This window comes from Drosophila navojoa, chromosome 5 (assembly GCF_054131105.1).
Source record: "Drosophila navojoa isolate 15081-1374.11 chromosome 5, UAZ_NAV_1.0, whole genome shotgun sequence".
NCBI classification, from domain to species: domain Eukaryota; kingdom Metazoa; phylum Arthropoda; class Insecta; order Diptera; family Drosophilidae; genus Drosophila; species Drosophila navojoa.
Genome location: NC_142893.1, coordinates 7,479,666 through 7,496,471, shown reverse-complemented (window position 1 = coordinate 7,496,471; position 16,806 = coordinate 7,479,666). Strand labels below are relative to the sequence as shown.

The following is a 16,806-nucleotide window of genomic DNA, read 5'->3' as shown; positions in this document are numbered from 1 at the left end:
AATTCATTGACGACACGAGCTAATAAAAAGCTTTTAAGAAGTTTTAACAAAAGTTCCACCATTGAATTAAATCGATATTAAATTTCAAATGAGCATTAAATTTGTGAGTAAACCTAGAGAATTTTAATGCGGAAAAAATAATGCAAAAAATTTAAAATTTATTTGTGTTTAAATAAAAAAAAGCAAAGTAAAAATATACATATATAAATAATTTAAAAGTATATAATAATATATAATTTAGTAATATTTTATAAAATTAAAATATTTGTATGTAAAAAAATGTTTGGTTAGGGTATATTAAGTTCGACTTCTTTTTGTTGTGTTATATATTATTTCTCTGCTATTATAAGACAAACAGATTTGTTGGTTCCATTGTTGTTTTATTTTTTATATATATATATATTTATTTTTATTTATTTTTTTTTGTCAAATGCTGGGCTGAAAACCTTTGCAAACTTGACCAGCATAAATTTATTATTTATAACTATTATATTTTTGCTTACATGTTTCCCTTTCTTAGAGTATTCGTTGTACGTCTTAGCCATCATATTTCTTCAAGTCTCATAACGAATCACGTTAACAGCTTGTTACGTACATCATACAAAGGAATAACGACTTGGTTATATACTTTATATTATGTTATATAATCCAGGGCACAAATGATGCTTGGCTCTAGACGATTGTCAGCCTTTGTGAGTGTGGGTGTGTGTCTGTGTGTGTGGGTGTGTGTCTGTGTGTGTGGGTGTGTGTCTGTGTGTGTGGGTGTTTGTGAGTTTGGTTAGCTGCCTCAGGCCCCAGAGCAGAGGTAAAGCAAAACAATCACAGTTCGCACAAGGCAAAAAGTTGTTCAATTGCATACGAGTAACCGACTTGTGTTGTGTGTAACCAGGTGTGTGTGTCTGTGTGTGTGTGTGTGTTTGAGTTTTGCTGTGCTTCAACAATGTACTCATAACACACACATACACACACACAGCTTGGAGCTAGCTTTGCTGACACTCAATGTGAACTCACCTTGGTATCTGCAGCGCAATCTCGTCGAGACTGTCGGATGGACTCATTGGGGTCCGTTCGAATAGCCGGGAGGGCGCCAAAGTCAGGTGGCCAGTGGAATCGCTGACACATTTGAAGACCTTGGCGCCGCGCCTCTGCCGCTGCTGTTGACGCTGCTGTTCGACGCGTTTCTTCCGTTTGTTCTCCTCGGCGCGCTGGAGATTATGCAAGCGAAAGAAGAACATTGACATTCTGCAATCGGCGGGATGGGATGGACGGCTAACATGAAGGGCGGCGGGGTGGGGTGGCAGATGTGACGTAGAGACGTATGATGGGGCAGTTAGGCAGAGAAAGTTCGGAATGCAATTGTGCGGGCGAAGCAGGCGAATTGTAAAATTTGTTTCATTTTCGATTTTGATTTTGATGTTATTTAATTTTTTTTTTTTTTTTTTTGGCCACAAAATTTGAAATTTGTCAGCGCGCACGCATTTTGTTGATTGTTGTTGTTGTTGTAGTTTGCATAATTTGGCATTTCAGTCAGTGAAGACAATGCATTTCATTTATTGTTGACGTTGTTGTTGTTGTTGTGGTTGGGTTGCATTTGGTTTTTGAAAGCAGCATGAATTATGCAACAGAATTGAGAGCGTAAAGCATTTTTGATTTAAGCTTGGTGCATGAGTTTACAACTCTGTGTGTGTGTGTGTTTGTGTGTGTGTAAAAGTGTAATAGTGTTTGTGTGTCGCTTGCATTTTTGGGAGCTGCTGTCATCCCAAGTCGTTAGTGCACCAACATACGTACATGGATACACACATACATACATATATACAAATTGCGCATGCAAAAAGCCAAAAAGCCAAACGTAAATACAAATCAGATTGGATAAACAGGATTTAGAAGTGTATTAACTTTCAGATACCCAGTTGTATGTATAGAATTAATAAATATAATAATTTATATATAATATATATAAATTCTATATAAAAATATTGATTAATACAATAAAATTACTTATTTATATTTATAAGTATTGGTTTATATAATAAAATTAATTTTTTTTTATTTATATTATTAAAATTACTTATTTGAATAATTTATATTTTTAATTTTAAAATAACTTATTTATATAATTTATGTAATATAAATAAATTATATATGGTACATAATAACTCAATTTATATTGACTATATTTATATCCATAGATCACGATTTAAACAGCTATAAAAAAAGAAAATATATATACATATATGTCTTGGTCTTAAATTTTCTACTTGAATACCCCTTTTCTTTTTAAAATTTAATACAAATTATAATTTATATGCATGCAGACATGTATAACTAATTTATAAATATTTTTCTAGCATCTTGAGGCAAACCAAAATACATAACTTATTTATCTAGATTTTTTTTTAAATATTTTAATATAAATAAACAGAAAATATTGTAGAAAATATTCAACAGTAAATGAAAAGTGCGCTATCCTCTCTTATCACAGACCAGAAATTTCCACCACTCAGTTTCTACGAATCATAGTTTATCAATCATTCCCCATAAGCCTCACAGTGCCAAATCATAATGGATGGACATCATCAAGAGCAACTCAATTCACATGATTTGTATGCCACTCTCACTCATTTCATATCAGTTATACAGGGTATATGAAAGCCAAATCTAAATGACATGTGCGCTTTGGGGCACACAGAGAGCGAGCAGCAAAGTAAAATTAACTTCCGGCAGCATCAATCAACTTTAAGCATTTTGCAACAAGAGAGCAATAGAGAGAGAGATGGAATGAATGCAAAAGAAAGAGGGGCAGAGAGAGAGAGAGAGGGCGAGCGAGCAATACATAGAGCTATAAAGCATAGCTGGACAGCTGCTTACCAAATGTGTGTTGCAGACCGGAAATTGAAATATGAAGAGTTGATATCATTTTTTTTTCGGGCATCTTTTAAATGCTGAAAAGTTTAGAAGAAACCAAAACGGAAATGAGCGGAAATTCTAGCCCAAGGCTCCAATGCAATTTTGTGCGTCATTCAAGGCCAACAAAACAGACACAGTCAAAGAGAGAGAGAGAGAGATAGAGGGAGATAGATACACTTCATTTGGTTGGCAGCATAACAGCTGGCAGTAAATCAATTGGCCAAAGAGCCAAAGTGGTTGGACATTGATTGATCTGGCTGCAATCAGGCGTTAAATACGTATTACGTTTGTCATCAGCAGACAGCGAAGGGGCTTCCGTTCAATTAGACCGCAGTTATTTCAGCCTAATGACACGACTCGACTTTGCCACTTAATGAGCCAGCCGCACATCTCAGCATTGTGTCAAAAAGTAAATTAATCGAAATTTACATAAATTTACTCAAGACATTGGCGCGTCTCGGGGCGTCGTCGTCTGTGCCAATACCAATCGAAATACAATGCGGCTCTCCCACAAGTAATTACCAATCGAGTCCCAGACGGCGGGTAAAACAAAAGTGAACGAAAGAGATAGGCAGAGAGAGAGAGAGAGTGAGGGAGAGAGAGACAGAATAAAACCGAGTAAGAACAATATGAACTGTGCCGTTGCGATACCCTAGAAAATGGGCTGTGGAATATTATTTCGAGATTAAATATAATTTTTTAAAATTATTTAATTCAATTTACTTCATAATTTTTTAATTTTTTTATTTTTTTTATTTTTTTAGATATAAATAAATATATCTTAATAAACATAGGTCAACGTTTTTTGTATTTAAAATAAAATTATTTTATTTAATTTATTTTATATATGAAAAGTGTGAACCACTTATGAAAGCTTTAACAAAATGTAGAATATTTTTATACTTGATAAAATTTGTCGTAAAATTTAATCAACTTTATTAATTCATCATAGATCTACCCTCTCATATTAACCACAGGGTATATGAAAAAATCGAACACTTTGCATCATCATTAGCTCGCAGAGAGAAAGAGAGAGAGAAAGAGAGAGAGAGAAAGAGAGAGAGAGAAAGAGAGAGAGAGAAAGAGAGCGAGAGAGAGCATCGACACTGTACACACTTTGTTAATTAGGCAAACTCTGTCAGTGTTTAATAGCTTTATAATTTACCCGAGTTTGCCATGGCAAAAGATTTTCAGGGGGGGTGGGGGCTGGCCCGAGCCAAATGATTTCAAGTGTGCAAATTGAAGTAAATTAAGGCCAAATGGACATCCAGCTGGAGCGTGTTTAAATGATCAGTGGGAAAGTCTTATTTAAATTAAATTGCAGCCAATGTGAGAAGGAAAATAGAATCGATATGGTCTCGGCTCAACAGCAAAGGAAATTAAATTATATATATTAATAGAACTATTTCACGCCCCTAGTCTGGCCGAGAACTTTGCGAGCCCTCTCAGTGTCTGTTCGAATCTGGCCAGAATGACTGCCAGCTGGATTATATTATTGATGCTTGGCGCTGCAGTGTCATTCCCAAAACCTCCCAAGCTTCGCGATCTGTGCACGATAGGCGTGGTCAGGTTTGCACGCTCGACGTGCCAGCCCTTACTACCTGTCTGGGTGATGCACAGGGGCAGATGCAGATTGGGCTATAACTGCATTATCGGATTAACGCAAAGGCAGTGTATAAAACAATGTTACTTAAAGGATATCTCTACGACGACGACAACAACAGAAGCAACAACAGAAACAACAGAAACAGAAACAGAAACAACAGCAGGCACAACAGCAATGACAACATCACGAATAACCAGACCAAGAACGTCTAGATCAAGTGTAATTCCTTGGTTTAATGGAACAACAACAAGAAGGAGAACGCGTCGACCCCGAACAACAACAACATTACACAGTTAAACGAAGAAAATATATACAGATTTTTATATAATCATCAGATGTTACTGCATCAAAATAAATTTCACGCAATCGGATACAGATTAGTTTGATTCAATCGAGCAACAGGGAGTATATGACGGTAATATACCTTGGATAAGAAAACATATAAAGATGTTATTTCGATTTCAATTGTCATCTCCCGATGAATTATCCAATTAGGTCAATGCATCAAAGCTATAAAACAGCTAGCGATAACAGGAAAATAAAAACAAAACAACTGACACTAATAATTGGCAGAAGAGGAAGAGGAGAGGAGCCAATTGGTCGTTAAGTTAGCAATAATTGGATTGCAAATATAATTTGATTGTGGTTGTAATTGAACATGAATTGGGTATAAATGGTTAGATAAGGAAGACAGAGACAGTGTGAGAGAAAGAGAGAGAGAGAGCTAGGAAAAAAGAGAGGGTTAGAGGGAAGAGGAAGAGGAAGGAGATAGAGAGCAACAGATCTGGACAAAAAGGAAAGCCAAGAGATATATAAAGAAACAGAATCAGAGAAATGCCTACATTGATAGAGACAAAAGACTGTGAAAGAGAAAGAAATAGATTAAGATACAGGAATAGAGAGAGAGAGAGAGAGAGAGAGCGACAAAGCAAAAGAAATAAATAAGAGAGAGAGAAAAACCAACCTATGGAGAAATAGAGAGAGAGAGAGACAGACACATACATATATCGATTTCTTAATGCAATTCATGAAACATGAATCATGAATCTGTCAAGGTATATTTTAATATGATTTTAATCATGCAGACAAATTCTGCAGTCATTATATTCTGCATTCATTATATATGTATATATAATATATACATGAACTATATTCACCGCTCAGAGCGGAACAGAGCTATGAACAGGCAGAACGCAGGCCGTAAACAAAACGAGCCAAATCGAATCGCCTGTTGATTGAGATCAATAATAATACCTGTTACATCGTCTATATTCTCCAGTTTGTGAAAAGGTAAAACGCCGACAAATTCGCTTCCGCACAACGCGTAAAATTAGCAAAACTGTTAAATAAACCTAAACGCAGCTTATCAACCGCACGCAGCCGGCTTCCCCCCCAAGTCCCGCAGTGGGCTGCGTGCCGATGCCTTAAATGATTTCACGCCCATTGCGGGGAGAAAAAGAAACAGAAAAACAAACAATGGCAACATTTTCAGAATTCCAACGAGCCCAAAGCGAACAATGAACAGCAGCAAAAATAAAGAGAGGGAGAGAGAGAGAGAGAGAGAGAGAGAGAGAGAGAGAGAGAGAGAGAGAGAGAGAGAGGGAGAGAGAGAGAGAGGCAAAAAAAAAGAAGAAAACCGTGGAGCCCAATAATCATTGGGGCACAAAAAACTTGGTCAAAAGCAAAGAATTGCGACCCGCTGGCTTTTGTCATGCATTGGGGTTGAGTGCGTTCAAGCGCGCACAACTACACACACACACATACATATTGGTGGCTATTGCCAGTGCGAATATAAAGCAAAATGCCGAAATAAACACTTGTGCGAGCTTCAGCGCTGCCTCCTGCTGTTAGCCGTTGTTAGCTGGCCACAAAAGGCCATATTTTCCAGCTCAACAGCGGCGTTTTGGCCACGTTTCTGTGTGTGGGTGTGTAAGTGTGTGTGCGTGTGCGTGTGCGTGTGCACTTGTGCGCCTGTACCGGACACAGGTCATTTCACTGTCCTTATGATGGGGCGTGCCGTAACAAAACCTGCCCCGAGTGCCGCCCAGGCCAGCCGAAAAATGAAGATGCGCCATAAAAATGTAGACAATTTTTACGACACGGCACAACATGAGAATGGCCACTTTATTTCTTCATTAAAAATCCAGTATTGATTGCCCCACACACCCACACACACACACACACACAGCACATACCTTTGGCACACTTTGGCTGGAACAATAGCAATTTGATGGCCTTTAATTGTGAGCAGACATGATTCCTTTTGATTTAGCTGCTACATGCACAGACTACCACACTCACACACATATGCACGCATACACAGATCCAAAAAGTGCCAAGTAAATAAGTTTTTAATTACACAAGTCAATAAAATATTTCACATGTCCAAACTTATGCTGGAAGTGGTCAAAAATTTAAATGTAAATAAGAAAATAAATAAAATAAATCCATTTACATTCATCCGAGCACAATTGCGCGTTGAGCTGTAAAAAGTCTAGGAATTAAATATACATATATATTTATCAATAATATATAAAGGCATAAATATATATATAAATGTATATAAAATATTTTATATCCTGAAGCCAAATTTTTATAATATAATATTTAATATTTTTTAATATTATTTTTTAGAGAAAAGATAAACCTAAAATATGTATCAAATTTTTAATTATTTTTTTACATAAATAATAGAGTACTATTATTATATTATTTTATTATATTATTTATTTATTTATTATATTATTTATTTTCAAAATTATCTCTACTTTATAGACTGACTGATTTTTAATTTTAATTATATTCTTATACATAAATGTCTATTTATTTTTTTTTTCGACTTTTAAAAATTAATTTATCTTACATAAAGTCAAACTATCATTATTTTGGTTAATTTTATTTTTAACTAACTTTTTTTTTAATTTTTAACAGCAACATTTCTACTCTAAAGAGTATCTGCAGTTTCCTTACACTGTCTCTGCTTTATGCTTTTTTTTTCAGCTGAGAATTGCAATTTATATTCAACACGCCCAGTCCCATTTTAAGCCACGTTTGCCTCAGCCGCTTGCCACATTTTATTTCCCTCTGTTCTTGATTTCTATTGTATTTTGCGGCTTTTGATCTGCTTGAATTTCAATATGCCTGAGTTTGACATTTCACGGCGTGTTGAATTGCCAAGGATTTGTGTTCGCATCTGAATTGAAGCCGGTTAAATCCCATTGGAATTGTATTGTTTATAGCTCCACTTAAATCTATAATTAGTTTTGATTCAACTCGTTGCGTTGATGCCTAATAATAATTGAATAGCACTTGAGGTTGGAGTTTAAAGTAATTAATAATCTATATTGCTATTGGCATTCATTAATCATAATTAAGTTGGCTTTTGTAAAATCATTTAAATATCTTTGTTTTTTAATTTTGCAATTTAATGCATTTAAAATTAAACTAATAAATATTTATGTAATATAAATAAAACTATTTAAACGCATTTCGCATTCATAAAACTAGCGACCATAAATATTGCACAAGCCAGGCATAACTTGGTAAGTCTTTAGAGCCTTAACTGCGACAGCTTACAATGTGCTCCATGTGAAGTTTGTAAACTGTAAAACTTTGGGCGTTAGTCAACTTGCCAGCTAATTAAGGCCCACAAACATACACACATACTATTGTAAAAGCAATTGAGGCAAACGCCTCGCTGGTCCAGCACAAAGCAACCAAAACGTAATAAATAAATTCAAAGTAGAGAAACCGAAGAAGAGGAAGAGAAAACATTCAAGCTGCGTCAAGAATGGGAATAAACACAAATATGAGTTGAAGGTTTATATACTTATAAATAAATATATATATATATGGTTATAAGAGGTAAGGCAATACAATAAGCCAACTGTTGACTGAGCTGAGATGAGTTTCAGAAAGATGACGAAGACGTCGAGAATGCTGCCGGAGCAAGAGTTGAAGCATGTGTGGATGGCTGAGGATGTGAAATGAGAGCCAGGTCGCAGCAACAAGAACGGCAACAATGAAAGCGTGTGCGTGTGAGTGTGTGTGAGTGTGTGGGTGTGTGCGTGGGTGTGTATCAAAAGGATTGGCATTTTAATTTGATTTCGCATTGATAGAGCAAATGGTGACAGTTTACACTGCCCAAGCGGATTGTGGAATATGTGAGAACCAAAATGAAGAAACAACAAAAACCAAAGTATGAAATCAGTCGGGATCAACCGACTATGGAATGCTCGTTCACGTTTTGAGATATGCTAGCTAATAGAATCAATAGTTGAATAGCTTTTGAATAGCCATGATGATTAAATTTCGAAAACTAGATGTGAAGTTTATCAATATAGACCTAGATAATAGTCAATCCAGGGAACTCGTCTAAGGGAACAGTTAATAAATAGATTCAATTTATAGAGCCAAACTATGGTATCAATCTAAGGAATCAATTTATAGAGTTAATCTATAGAAGCAATTATGGAATCAATTTATTTAGTTAATATTCAGAGTTAATCTTGGAATATAATCAATGGAGCTTAATAGTCAAAATATACATAAATAAATATTCTATAAAGTCAATCAATTGACTCAATATTCAAAGTCAATTAGGCTTACTCTGATTCCATCAGTTTACTCAATCTATGGAGAGAGGCAATAAAAGCCGTACTTTCTGTACAGCTCGATCATTCACTTTATTTTTTCTAAATAGCAAATCCATAAATACATTCGTTCATATTATCAGACAATCTGCCATAAAACACATCCCCAACATTTCCTATATTAACAGTATCTAAACTCTCTATCTTCAGTTGTGCATCAACCCAAGCCTATCTACTCCTTATATTAGGTGAACGAGCATTAGAATGAATACGAAAAACTTACTTGTGAAAACCAACTCACTATTGTGTAGTTGCGTGTAATTGTTAAAGGACTGCTATCATTATCATTATCATTATTATTATTATTATTATTATTGTTATTATTATTGTTGTTATTAATATTATTGCTGCTCATGTTGCAAGTCAAGTGAAACATCAATGAGACAGAGATAGATATATAGACAGACAGAGATAGAGAGATAGAAAGAGAGAGAGAGAGAGAGAGTGGGCGCAATATACACTAGAGAGCACAACACAGATACAGTTGGACACAGATATACACACTTATATGGTAACAGCAGCTCCCAAATATTTATTGCTAAGTCTTAATTAATTTCGTGTGTGTTTTACCTGACGAAGTTTTTAATTGAATTAAATGCTTTAAAAATTGTTTTTAGTTTAGTTATATATATATATATATATTTTTTTTTTTTTTGGTCTTGTTTTTGTTGGAAATATGTTAAAGCACAGTCTAGAGTTACACTTTCAGTTGTTTGTTTTAAATTACATATATATATTTATTTCGATATTTACACTATACTTTTGGTCAATCGACGAGCCAAGAGCGAAGCTTAGTTTATGGCTTAAATACTAGTTAAAGCTTTTACCAAATTGTGTACCAGTTTTTCTTGGTCATATGTACACTTAAAATTTATGGCTAATAAATCATATGTATATATATATATATATATAGAATTCTATATAATTCAACTACAACAAAACGTGATTTATGGCTAATTTGTCTATTTTTAATTTTGTTTATTTATTTATTTAGTTATGCACAAGTCTCACATAGATGTTGTAAATAGCTTAATAGATTTTTATAAAATATTATTTAGATTTAGTTTTATGTTTATATATATGTTTTTATGTTTTTATATAGAAGTTGGCTTTTTTTGTTTTTGGTCCACAGTTGAGTTAAGCACACAGATTTCTACATGTATTTACATAAATTTTATATTCATTTGTATTATATTTGTACACAGCACATTTAAGTTATTTATAGTTGGTCAGTTTGAATTTATTATAGTATAATTTTATTTTTTATAATTTCATTACATTTATTATATATTTTACACACAGCACTTTTATATTAATTTTATGTTTGGTCAGTTTGTTTTTATTGGTTTTCCTCTTAAAGCTGATTTTTAATTGGACTTTTGTTGTTGCTGCTAAAAATTCATTATTTGCTTTGTTGGTCCTGAAAATAAATCAAAAACTGTCTCATTCCAGACTCGCTCCCATCCGACTCAATTGTGCCGCTGTCGATGACTGCAAATACTCCACATTTCTCTACCTCGCATTTCTTTTCAAACCAAATGAAATTATGGCAAAACATAAAGGAAACGGCATCAACAAAAAAATATATATATATAAATGAAAGAATTGCCATAAAAATAAAACATCGCCACTCATAATGACACAATGCGCGCGCGTACCCCCAAAAGTGCAGGCGAAACCCATTTCTCTGATATGAATAGAAGACGCTCGTCGCATCAATTTGACGCCCGCTGCGTCCTTTGAATGCAATAAATGTTGCTCGGTGCTAAAGTGCGTGCTGCCGGGCAATCAGACAGCCATTTGAGCCAGCTGCCATGCAGAATGGCAGCCAGTTGAACTAATTCAATTGTTTGGCATTTTGCAGTCGGTCGTAATAATAATTGAATTAGACAACTTGGCAGAGGAAAGCAATAACCTCAGAAATTACTTGTTTAATATCTTGAGAGTATTTAAATTTCAAGATTTATTTTTCCATTATTATGGAGAACTCAGACTAAAGTATTTTATCCATTATTCCTTTCAGTTCAGTTTAATTGCTCACTTTATATTTAGTTCCACATAGTTGTTAATTTACACTGGATTCGATTTTCTGGCTGCATTCTGGCAATCAAGCTGTCAGTTAAATGCCTAAAAATAACCTCGATTGCCTTTATATCGTGAATAACAAATGAATAAACAAAGCCAAATTGGTGACAAATCCAAAAACGGGAAAACAAAGAGACAAATGCAAACAGATTAATTAATAATCAATTTTATGCAGTCGAATGATCTAAATATACCTATTCAGCGAACAAAACAACAGCCGAGGGCTCACACAAAAAATAGAAAGAAATCAATAAGGGAAACACACGGGATATATACGCTCATACGCGCCGTGTGACCGACGCGTGGCTGTCAGTGTTGTTAGAGGCGCGATATGGGGGAAATTGGGAAAGGGAAATGGGGAAAAACCGAACAAAAGCGGAAACTGAGCGCTGCAGCTGGCCAAAACTTTTCGCTCTCTGAATGACAGCAGTCAAAGCGGCAAAACTTATTATATACACATGTACACGTATATATATGTGTATGTGTGTATAGTTGACATGACAAGCCAGCAGCAGCCGCAGCAGCAGCCGGGCGTCGGCGGGCCAGAGAATGAGTTGGAAACTTGGCTTTGGCTACCTCTGACGCAGTTGCTGCGGCTGCTGCACGTTGCATGTGACAAAATGCGACAAGCGTTTGCTTCGTATCCATTTACGAAATTGAATTTATGAACTCGACATGCAGCGCACACACACACACACAGGCCAACAACTTCAACAGCTGTTTTTGCACACATGACACATGTGTTTATATTGTATATAAAAAGTCTATATCTATATACATATATATTTATATTAACTTCCTGTCGCACGACAGCTGCATTTGAACTTTCAATTCATAAAAAAGAGAAAAGCGAACAAATATAATGCCACAAAAGGGAAGTAAACTAATTTGATAACAAAAAAGCTGCTGCAATTAAAATATACCCTGTAGTTTGTTGTTGCTATTAATTTGAATATGTTATGCACAAATTTATATAAAAACTTTGTTTCTATATATTTTTATAATTACTGCATTATTTACTATATTTTCTAAATATTTTTAAAATTTTGTTATTATTATTATTATTTTTTTAAATATAATCATTTTTTTGTATTTTAATTTAATTCTGCATGTTTTATTATTTGCAGTATGTTGTATATATTCGGAAGAGTAAAATAAATTAGTTTGGACATAGAAAATACATATATAAATATTTTTTCAAATGAATAATAATACAATAATAATAATAATAAAATAAATATCATTAAAAATAATATCAAAATAAAAAATTTATAAAATAATATTAATAAAAATGTATATATATAAAAATTATATTTAAATAAAAATAAATATGCAAATGATAATAATAATAAAATAAAACATAAATATAAAAATATTTAAATAAAAAATAAATACAAAATAATATTAAAATAAGAAATAAAGAAATATAAATTATATTAAATAAATCTGAAAAAATAGTTTTTTATTTATATTTGATTAAATCATTTTTATACTGTATTTATTAAAATTATTATAATTCAAATTCCTTCATAATTCATCACCTAGCTCTAAATCTCACTTTAAAGAATCACAACGCATTCATCCATTTAAGGCACAGACAAATAACTATTTAGTGCAAAATTGTTAGAGCACAAAAATTTATAAAATTTATTTATATTTCATTTATTTGTTGTTCAACAAATTTCTTACGCTTAGTTTGGCCAATCAATCTCAAAATCCTCAAATGTTCAAGCCCAACTAAAGAATGTTTAGTTCGAAAAATTTTAGTTAGTTAGTTGAGTCAGGCTTGTGCGGCAATGCATGCCTTGCACATTCTCTAATAAAGCCAGCAGCTGCTCCACAGTAGCAGCAATAATAAAATGTATGTCAAGCTGTGTGCGTCAACCAGCACAGTTACCAAACGAACAAAGCATGACTGACTGACAGACTGCCAGCTTGACTGACGGACTGACTGACCGAATGTCTAACATTTTGGCATTTGCTTTTGGCTTCAAGCACAAAAAGTTGAAAGCCATTTTTGAAGAAGCGACACGAAAAACAACACGCACACACACACACACACAGTATAGGAGCTGCGGATGTGGTCAGAAAGCAACAGGGGACAAGTCAGCAACCGCAGAGGGAGTGCAAGAGAAAGGAAGAGAGAGAGAAAGAAACTGAGAGGAAGGCCAAAGATAGCTAGAGAAATCAGTTCAATTTATTTTTCGATTTTCGACAGACAATGATTTGTTGTGGTGCTCAGTGCTTATCATAGCTATGAAAATACTTGCAATATTTTCACAAAACAATTTCCAATACACACACACGCACACACACAGAATTGTTTGACTTTTTGCTGTGCAAGCAGTAAAATAAAATAAAAATAAGGAATAAATAAAATACTCTTACGCCTCGTGCTTAGCTAAGTGTTAATCAAGCGCAAGATTTTTGTCAATTTGAAGTGTTTCAGGAATTTCAAGTGTGGCTTCAAAAAATATACTGGTCAATGAAGCATGGCTAATTGATTTAGAGCCAAGCGAAAAATAAACCTTGATCAAAGGCAGCAGCAACTGCCATATGTGAGTGGAGAGCAACAGAAAAAAAATACAAATTAAAAAACAACTAAGCAGTCGGTCGTAACCGACTGCAGAATACTCCTTCACGATTCATTTTCCAATTTGCCACGCCCTCTATTATTATATATATATTATATTTAGAGTATGTCAACAGAATATTTTATTTATTTACTCTAGTATTGTGGAAAAAATTTGCCACGCCCCCATGCAGCATTTCACAAAACCAATATACTCATTTGACTTCCGTGAATGAGTGTCGTAGACGCGCTTATCGACACTTCGAAGATGTTGAAAAGTTAAGCGCAGCTCCCGTCGAGTCTAAACACAAATAAATAAAGATGGGCATTAAATTGTATTGGCTGTCCAAGCAAGGACTCTGAGATGTCAGTTGAGTGCAAAAGGAGCAAGAAATAATTTGAAAACAGAGAGAGTGAGATGTAGAGGGACAGAGAAAAACGAAAAAAAAAAAACACGCATTAAGTCGAATGAAAATATAAGTTGTACTGTGATAAACTGAAAAGCGAGAGAAACAAAATAGGAAATAAAATGAAATAAATTACATGCGAGACGCATTCAAGTTTTCCAAAGGACATTGCTTTTAAATTAGCAAAGTGCAGAGATAAGCTAACAGAAAGGGTGTGTGAGGGAGAGAGAGAGAGAGAGAGAGAGAGAGAGAGAGAGAGAGAGAGAGAGAGAGAGAGAGAGAGAGAGAGAGAGGGAGAGAGAGAGACAGAGAGTGGGAATACAACAGATAATAATAAGCTTTTCACATTAAAACATTTTAAGCTGATTTGAATTGTTGGGGGAATAAATTGTAAGCAACATTTTTAGGATTGGGAACTGACGATATTTATACAAAAAATCTTTGACATTTTGTATACAAATGATTGAAGTGATAATGATAATTAATGGTAATAATAATTCATATTGGAATTAATATTTTTTAGGTATTAACACACTCAGACAATTTGAGTATTCATAAATTTTTATAAAATTAATTTTTATAAATAATAAAATTTAAAAAAATTCTAACTTTTCTATTTAATCCGAATTTATGTAATTTAATATTTGCTTAATTTTAATGCTTGTCCGCAAAATATATTTTTTAAACGCCTTTAACTTTACTTCCTTGGCATTCTCAATCGCAAATTCTCCAGCCACTTCACAGTTTCCAATCAAATATGAAAACATCATTAAGACAATTCGATCAAAATCGTTCAACAAAATCATGTTTAATTGAATTGCCTTCAATTTTCCGCCAGCCGAACAACAGTTAATAGAATTTTCTCAAAATTTGTCTCTGGCTGAAATCGAATTTATGCTGTCAGTTATCCATATCACGCACGCGTCACGTGGTACCACTCGAAAAGTCAATCTATATGTGATTAGCTAGTCGAAAGGCTACTTGGACAAAGTTTTGCGCAACAATATTGAACGCATCGATATGAACGGAAGGCCGCTGCTGAATATTAATTAAAGTTTCCAAATGAATTTATATGGTAAAATGTGTTAAGCACAAAGTTGCAACAGCTGCAAAAGTTTTTTGTGCAATATCAAGTTATTTAAACATTTATCAGCTCCATTCCACTCCACTTCACTCCATTCCAGTCTTCAGTCTCGACAGCTGCGACAGCGAGCCACTTTTCACCCAACAGCCGAAATGGCCAAGTTTTGCGCAAATGGTCAACACTGGGCACAAGGCAATTATGTGGATGAGGCAACATTTTGTGGCGGGGCAGCAACAATTGTGGAATGGCATGAAATGAGGGCTGTGTGTGTGCCATGCCATTCAAGTTGAGCAACGGCACAAACCGTTTTGACGCCTCTCACTAAACGCGTTCAATTAAGTGCCAAAAATATATACACACACACATACACACTCACAGAGTCGCAGTGGAGTAAAATGTCAGGTCAGTCAGCAACAGCTGAAGCTGCCAAAAAAGGTTTTACTAACACATTTGCGGGGCCAAGAAGCTGCGCGGGCTTTGGAGACCCTTTTTACAAAAGCCTGTTTGCGATTGCTGTTGAATAAATTTTCTATACCCTAGACGTATTATAAAGTGTTAGAGTAGATGCTGAATATTTAGCCTAGCCAGGCAGACAGAGTAGAGAAAATACAATAGCACAAAGGCAGAGAGCAGAGAGTGCAGTCAATCAATAAATTTGATTAGAAATTATTTTTTACTGCTAGGAGCAGCATTGAAGCAAAAAAAATGCTTATAGGGAATATATAAGCAGATATTAAATCTGCATAGGAATCTATAAAGAGCAAAGCGAATTTTAACCATCGATAATTAAGAAGCGCAGAGCAGAATTAATTGCTGCATATTAAGCTGATTTAAAGATTATTTTAGAAATTTTATTCTAAATATTTGTATCTACATTTATAATATGTATGTGCTGCTATATTTATATAATATAATATATTATATGATATAATATTCTCTCCATTTTCTACAGTAGTGAAATATATTTAAAAACATTTTTTTAACTTGATTTGCAAAATCGGAAAAATGTTTTGTAAATATATTTAAATGTCTAAAACTTATTCAAAATATTCCAAGTATATGGCAAATTTTTATGGTACAGTAAAAGATAAAAATAAATATAATCCATTAAAATATAAATCATATAAATTTGTTTATGGTATATATAAATAAATATATGTATTCAATGGAAAATATATTAGTTAAAGGTAAAAAATGTAGGAATAATCACAAATGTATGCCATAAAAAAATATAATAAAATAATAAATATATAAAAATAATAATTGAATGTATTATAAATATATTTAATCTAAATTTTCTCGATAATTTTTTTTATAAATATTATATTTTAAATATATAAAATATATATACCAGCCATATTTGAAAGAAAAATTTGTTTATATAACATATATATATATTTTTATATTCATAGCTTTGTAAGAAAATATTAATTATAAATAATAATTATTATAAATCTCAAAATAAACTTCAGCAACAACTGCAACTGCTACAC

The 16,806-nt window shown here is 33.7% G+C and overlaps 1 protein-coding gene across 3 annotated transcripts in view; it reads right to left on the bottom strand.

Moving 5' to 3' along the window:
- The window catches only part of SLO2 (slowpoke 2), a 119,610-nt gene that overhangs the window by 50,841 nt on the left and 51,963 nt on the right, over positions 1-16,806 (bottom strand). The window contains exons 1-2 of one of the 3 annotated variants that reach the window (XM_089262379.1): positions 9,389-10,585; positions 1,012-1,205 (exon numbers count right to left, since the gene is read on the bottom strand). The exons of 1 other annotated variant lie outside the window; for it this stretch is intronic. In XM_089262379.1, coding sequence (XP_089118505.1) covers positions 1,012-1,205; positions 9,389-9,541 — 347 coding nt within the window. In that variant the 5' untranslated portion in view covers positions 9,542-10,585. Of the gene's footprint in view, positions 1-1,011; positions 1,920-9,388; positions 10,586-16,806 lie in introns of those variants that run through there. One more of the 3 variants, XM_089262381.1, reaches the window with a different exon arrangement.